This window comes from Penaeus chinensis, chromosome 15, assembly GCF_019202785.1.
Source record: "Penaeus chinensis breed Huanghai No. 1 chromosome 15, ASM1920278v2, whole genome shotgun sequence".
NCBI lineage: Eukaryota > Metazoa > Arthropoda > Malacostraca > Decapoda > Penaeidae > Penaeus > Penaeus chinensis.
The window spans coordinates 4037993-4045492 of NC_061833.1; the positions used below are offsets into that span (position 1 = coordinate 4037993).

The window sequence follows — 7500 nt, forward strand, 5'->3', positions numbered from 1 at the left end:
AATAATAATAATAATAATAAAAATAATATGAATGATAATATGAATATGAATATGAATATTGTTATAGTTATCATAATTATTATCATAATCATTATTAATGAAATAATAACGATGATAATAGTAATGATAATAGTGAAAATGAAAATGACAATGGAATGGTGATACAATAGTAATACCATAATGATAATAACATCAATGATAATGAAAATCTTAACACCAGCAACAAGTGATGAGTCGTGATGATTTAGTTTTTTTTTTTTTTTCATGAATAGATATTCTTTAGAGGAGTTTGAAACAACTACAGTTTACACTCATTTTTTTTTTTTTTTTTACGTTATATATCTTACGTATTGTCGTCATATCTCGTCTAGAATTCAACATAAACATTCATCAGGGGAGGACGTAGGGGCCTTATAGTTTCTTAAAATAAATTAATGTCTATTTCTTGTGGACCCCATAACACGACTCTCGATGGTTTGAATAGAATATGATATACAAAATGATACAAACAAGTTACTCTACATGAGAGAAGTTATTAATACCATTATTTTTAAATCAGCATTATCATGATTATTATCAGTTATAATTATCATCATTATCATTATTACTATCATTATTATTACTGATTATGATTATTATCATTATTATTCCTATCATGAATATTATTATTATCATTGTTATTATTATTATTATTATTATTATTATTATTATTATTATTATTATTATTATCATTATCATAATTATCATTATTATCATCACCACTGTTACATTACATCCACCTTTTTTCCACTCACAGATATGACAAATATAATTAAAACAGAACGAAAAAATAATAATAATAAATCTGTTTAAAAAAATTAACTTACAAACATGTCCGAGAATCAACAAATCACAACGTAATATAACGAAAAGTAAAACGAAAAGAACGACAACATTGGAAAATAAATACCCACCTTCCCCTCTTAAACGAAAAAAAAAAAGGAAAATAATAATAATTATAATAAAAAAACACTTCTACAAAATTAAAAATATGAATTCTAACTCATTCTCGACAACAGAATTTCTTCTTTTTTTCCTCGCTGTGGAGGTTGAGAGCCGTGCTGGTGACCAGGTCGTGTTCCTGCTGAGTGGCCAAGAGAGCAGCCAGATGCTTGATAGATTCTGGGACTCCGTTGCCCGAGGCTGCGCTCACTTCGTACATCAGGCAGTTGTGGCTCTGGAAGAACAAACATTATTCGTTATAAGACGTGACCTTCAACAGAAAAAAAAAAAAAATGAAAATCACGGGTATTTTTTTTTTTTTTTTTTTTTTTAAATATACGTATAGTATGCATCCACGAAGTTTATGTGGTTGTTTATATGAACAACAAATCACACGAAGAATTAGGAGTTTTATGCTTACTTACCTTACACACCCTCCCCCAAATAAACAATAACTAAATGAAGACAAGATTAAAGATATACAATAAGGAGACACCGAAGCAAAAACCAGCAATTAACCTTAATCATCTTGTATGCGATGTCTTTCGGAACTCGCCGAGCAGCTGCCAGGTCGCACTTGTTGCCCAGCACGGCCACGCTCACGTCCGCACCTGCTGTTTCCTGCAGGGAGGGGTTGTAATAATGAACAGAGCACAAATAATGGCTTTCATTTTACCTGTCCATCTATCTCTCCCACTATGGCTGTGTCTGTCTGTTTGCCTGTCTATCTTGCTCTCCCTCTCCCCCTTCTCTATCTCTTTTTCCTCACACAAACACACATATATATGTGTGTGTGTGTGTGTGTGTGTGTGTGTGTGTGTGTGTGTGTGTGTGTGTATGTGTGTGTGTGTGTGTGTGTGTGTGCGTGTGTGCGTGTGTGTATACACGCATGTATATAAAGAGATGAATAAGCAGATATTCCTTTCCCCTTTTCCCCTTACCTTCACTGACGTAAGCCAGTCGTTGACACTAAGAAAAGATTGTTCGTTCGTGACGTCATACATCACCACGACGCCGTCAGCTTTCCTGTGGAACAAATAGGGTCAACAAGTTAGTTTCTGCTGAATCACATTTCATTATAATCTTCAACTCAGTATCCGTGCATGTTGGCAAGTTACAGATAACGAAATTAACAAACGTAAGCAAAGAGGGTGACGCCAATACTTCGGATTAGCAGGAGCACTTATTTTATTATCAAAGTGATGGCAGTGTTATAAATCTATATATTAGCCTACAAAATTAGAAAAGTACAAGGATAAAATTGATAACCCCAAACACCTGTAGCCTAATTCTGTGGGAAAACAATGTGAAGATTGTTATGATAGCGTCAAAACACACCTTTATGGTATATGTCTAGTTATAGAACATATCAGTGTCATAAATACTTGTAATGCCTGACAACGCACAGGGGAATACAATACCAACGTTGTCATCACATATAGAATGATCTAACATGTAAATATGTGTAATATAATGGTGAAGCGTGTGGGGAATGGTAATAACAATGATAACATCAGAAACACCTGCAGTATAATATATCACCGGTCTGGAAAGGTTTTTGATACAAAAATAAACAACAAAATCACCAAGCAGGCAAGGCATCTTTATGAAAATGTTTATGTCAAAAAAAAAAAAAAAAAAAAAAAAAACAGAAATATTGCCTAAAGTCTTGTAAGGCACTCAAAGTAATAATCATAATCATAATGCTGCCTGGGATCATGGAGCCGTAGAGAGCTTAATTTTCTTCGATTAGGAATAATAAACGTTTTTGTATTTTGCTTTCTAACTATTTTTTCAGCTTAGCGGGCAAACTATATGGAGGTTCAGTAAACTGACAAACGGGTTAACGTCATTAAGGTAAAAGTATATATCCTAGACCTTGGAATCCTTTAAGTATTTCTGTAGGTACACCGGGCCCGTGCAAACAAATTTCTCTAATGATAACGGTATATCTAATACCTTAACCTATCTTCTAAAACCATGTAAAGATGAATATGATAATGATAACATCCAAACACAAAAAGTTCCATCTGAAACCACCGTAAGGGACCATTACGATAAAAATGAAGTCACGCCCACCTGTAATACTGCCGAGTGATAGACCGAAAGCGCTCCTGACCGGCCGTGTCCCAGAGCTGCAAGACCGCCCTCACGCCGCCCACCAACACTTCCAGGACACGGTAATCCACGCCCACAGTGCACCCAAAGTCTCCTCTGAACTCTCCCGTGCACGCCCTGGGATTGTTGATAGGGGCCAGGGAGGAAGTATGTAAAGCAAGAGCATTTTGTTTTCAAATGTTATCTTGAAAAGAATTAAAAAAAAAAAACGTACACATACAATATTACGAGAAGCACACAGGCACACTTGTAAATGCCTACCGATATGCGCATATTCTCTCTCTCTCTCTCTCTCTCTCTCTCTCTCTCTCTCTCTCTCTCTCTCTCTCTCTCTCTCTCTCTCTCTCTCTCTCTCTCTCTCTCTCTCTCTCAATCTCCCTCTCTCCTCTCTTCTCTCTCCTCTCACCTCTCACCTCTCACCTCTTACCTCTCACCTCTCTCCTCTCTCCTCTCTCCTCTCTCCTCTCTCCTCTCTCCTCTCACCTCTCTCCTCTCTCTTCTCTCCTCTCACCTCTCACCTCTCAGAATATTACCTCTCTCCTCTCTCCTCTCACCTCTGTCCTCTCTCCTCTCACCTCTCACCTCTCAACTCTCACCTCTCACCTCTCTCCCTCCCCCCTCCCTTCCTCCCTCTCTCTTCCACATGTAAACATACTCTCCCTCTCCCTCTCCTCCCTCAAACTCCCTTCCTCTCTATCTCACCTGTGTATATAGGAGGTTTTCCCCACCCCGGAGTCGCCAATGAGAACGACTTTGAACATACGAGGGGGGCCTGGAACGGGAGGGGGTTTTGCCATTCTCCTTTCGCTCTTCTTTAAGTCTTCTTCCTCTTTTGCCTTTTCTTCTTGTTCCTCCTTCCCGTTTAGTGACGTCACGAGGGCCTGGACTTCGTTGTTGTTTTTCTCTTTCTTGTGGTCCTTGTTGTGAATCATTTAGTCTCAATTACTATTATTTTATATGAGTAAGGATGTATCAGTCCTGTGATTTCATAAATAGTCAGAAATGCATAATTACGCACAAATATACATACATACATATATACTACACACACACACACACACATACACACACACACACACACACACACACACACACACACACAAGAAATAGGGTTCTACCCACCACGCTGTCCGCCACTCTCCTCCCATCCTCGCCCATAAGAGCTGAGAAACTCGAAAATTGAGATTCTGAATGATGGAAATCCAGACATTCTGGACTTCCCTTTATGTAACATTCTTCCTCGTTTCGTCTTCCTCTCTCCTTCTCCATTTCCTCTCTCAGCATTTCTCCCTGGCCTTCTGAAACAAACCGTCTGCCTTCGAGGGTAAAGACTGGCCTCATGTAATGCAGCTTGAGGTGTTGCGTCATTCTTGGCTCGAGTTCCTGCAGGTTGAGGATGTGCGTTGGCTGAGTGGCGTCGTCTTCGTCGCGACTGTTGCCATGGTGGTTCCTGTCGTTGCCGTTGGTGTAGTTGTACTTGTTGTCGTTATTGCTGGTGTTGTCGTTGGCTCTGATGCTGCTGCAGTCGTTGGCGTCGTCCTTATCACTTTGTTTTTCGTCAGACGAAGTTTTGCAATCTCCCGCTCCGTCGCCCCTGGAGAGGCCGTTGGATTTCGCTGTCTCTGAACTTCCACGTCCTCTGCCGGTTTCGAAGTCTGGTCCCGTTGAATCTCCGGCGACGCATTTATTCAGTCCGTTCCACCCTTTACATACCGCACTGGCGCTGATATCATGTGAAGTTCCATCTCCATCGGCAATGTTTTCGCATGGAAGTCCGCATGACCCGGTACCGGACCCCTTCGAACCTCCGTGACCCGATGTGCACTCAATTCCCGATCCAACAGCGAGGTCAACCATTTGCTTCCTGACAACGCGGGAGCTACCGTCTCCATCACCGGTCTCAAAGAACTGCACTTCAAGCTCGTCCGAAAACCGAACGCCGAGGTTGGAGTGTCTGGGCCTGGGCGGGGTGCTCTGCATGAGTTTCTGGTTGATGGCGGGGGTGCGTGTGAGAGGAGGGTGGGCGGGGCCAGCGGGAGAGTCCTGGGCGTCAGACGGGTGGGCGTCGGGCGAGGAAGAGCGACGGCCTGGGTGGTAGATGAGGATGGTGGCGGAGTGCTGAGAGCTCACGGAGGACTGGCTGTCGCGTCTGGATAGGGGCGGGGAAGAAGAAAGGAGGAGGAGGACAGAGAAAGAAGAGAGAGAGCGAAGAAGGGAATAGGAGAGAGAAGAGAGAGAGAGAGAGAGAGAGAGAGAGAGAGAGAGAGAGAGAGAGAGAGGGAGAGAGAGAGAGAGAGAGAGAGAGAGAGAGAGAGAGAGAGGGGAGAGAGAGAATGGGAATGTTATTGTAGTGCAAGAAACATAACAGTGATCTAACAATATAACCAAACGATATGCATACTGATGAAGTCCGAAGTCTAGAATGAAAGCCTTACTTACCCACCTCCAAGCAAATCACAAACAGCATCCTTACACTAAAGGAAAATTCGGGAACACAATACCCACCTCTCACAAAGACACCTTCCATCCACACCGACTTCTAACAACGTGTCACTCTCTTCCTTTTCCTCCTCTTCCTCTTCCCTTTCGTCCTCCTCTTTCTCCGTTGAATCCGTGTTGGAAGAGGAATCGACCCTTCGTGGGGCGGGGGTTGGGGGGAGGCGAGAGGGGGAGGAGGCGGAGGTGGGAGAAGGAGTCTGGGTCATGGAGTCCTTACGGTGGAGAAGAGCGTGCGTGGGAGCTGGGGGGAGGAGAGGCGTGCATTGGGTAATATGAGGAAGTGGAAATGTAGAAATGCGAATGAAACTGCAAAAAACAAACAAATGGCTTGGTGAATGGAGGGTAGAAATGGAAAGGATCGTCAGGAATTCATTAATGGGACGTATTATGTAGACAAACAATCTAGTGGAGTAATTAGTTATGCCAACACAGAACCAATGAGTAAAAATCAAAACATATGAATTCAAGTACCGTACGTGGATTTTCGTAAAACTTACATGTGAAGTAATTTTGTGAAAAATATCAAAGCACAAAATAGAATAGTCAGACGAACATAATGTATTGTGAATAAATAAAGCCACACATGTGAAAAACGATATGACATTAATTTAAATAAACAAAGACGCATGGACCGAAGAGAATAACAATCACATCAACTCAATCAAAGAAAAGAAACAAAACAATAACTGATACACATAACGTAAACAAAAGAATATCAGTAACGTGTTGCCAAAAACCCGAATATAAGAAGACCATGTAAATAAAATAAAAAATACAATCTCAAACAACACCATTTCAACCACGCATTCATAAAACCTACAAGAAGAGAGTCACATAACGGGGAAGTGAGAAAAATGAATAACAGACTACCTACAGTTTCCTCCCACAGTACCTATCGCGGCAGGATTGGTTCCCCCGCACGATGCGCAGAGAACGGGCTGCTCCAGCAACTCCCTCAGGAGACTTTGCTCTAGGGGCGTGGTGCTCTCCAAGGGCGGCATGGGCGGGCCTACGCCTATGGCTACACTCTGTTGGAAAAGAGAGTAATTATAGATAAGTAAGGTAGTAAGGTGTGTGTGTGTGTGTGTGTGTGTGTGTGTGTGTGTGTGTGTATTTATATTTATATATATACATGCACACTCACACACATACACAAACACACACACACACACACACACAGAACTGCACTCTGCTTTATATATATATATATATATATATATATATATATATATATATATATATACACACAGATATATATACATATATGTATATAAAACATTAAATTTGCATAATAAAATGTAAGAATATAACGGCGATATTATATATAGTCAACGTCGACTGATGGTAATTATACACACACACACACACACACACACACACACACACACACACACACACACACACACACACACACACACACACACACACACACACACGCGCGCGCGCACACACACACACGCACAGACGCACACACACACACACATACACCCACACACACACACACACACACACACACACACACACACACACACACACACACACACACACACACACACACACACATATATATGTGTGTGTGTGTGTGTGTGTGTGTGTGTGTGTGTGTGTGTGTGTGTATAATTACCATCAGTCGACGTTGACTACAGCATTTTTGTCTCTACCCACTCCCGTATAGGTAGAATCAGTGCCCGAGTGAAAGAATTTGAGGGAATATACAGATAGATAGATATGTGTGAGTATATGTGTGTTTTGTGCCTTACACACGAACACTCAACATAAATGGACGCAAAATACACCAAAAGGGAAACGAGATGTACATACGTTGAAATAATCTTCATCGTGTTCACAGTCGCTGCTTCGGTTGGACGGTGACCACGCACTGTGAGAAAAAATTCGGAAGTC

The 7500-nt window shown here is 41.4% G+C and overlaps 1 protein-coding gene across 3 annotated transcripts in view; it reads right to left on the bottom strand.

The window, feature by feature from the left end:
- Nucleotides 1-117: 117 nt before the first annotated feature.
- Nucleotides 118-7500, bottom strand: part of LOC125032789 — a 28389-nt gene continuing 21006 nt past the window's right edge. For 2 of the 3 annotated variants that reach the window (XM_047624157.1, XM_047624156.1), the window contains exons 11-19: nt 7420-7477; nt 6473-6626; nt 5605-5839; nt 4222-5248; nt 3802-4016; nt 3061-3216; nt 1923-2007; nt 1501-1602; nt 118-1216 (exon numbers count right to left, since the gene is read on the bottom strand). In XM_047624157.1, the coding sequence (XP_047480113.1) occupies nt 1043-1216; nt 1501-1602; nt 1923-2007; nt 3061-3216; nt 3802-4016; nt 4222-5248; nt 5605-5839; nt 6473-6626; nt 7420-7477 (2206 nt within the window). In that variant the 3' untranslated portion in view covers nt 118-1042. The remainder of the gene's footprint in view (nt 1217-1500; nt 1603-1922; nt 2008-3060; nt 3217-3801; nt 4017-4221; nt 5249-5604; nt 5840-6472; nt 6627-7419; nt 7478-7500) is intronic. The other variant, XM_047624158.1, reaches the window with a different exon arrangement.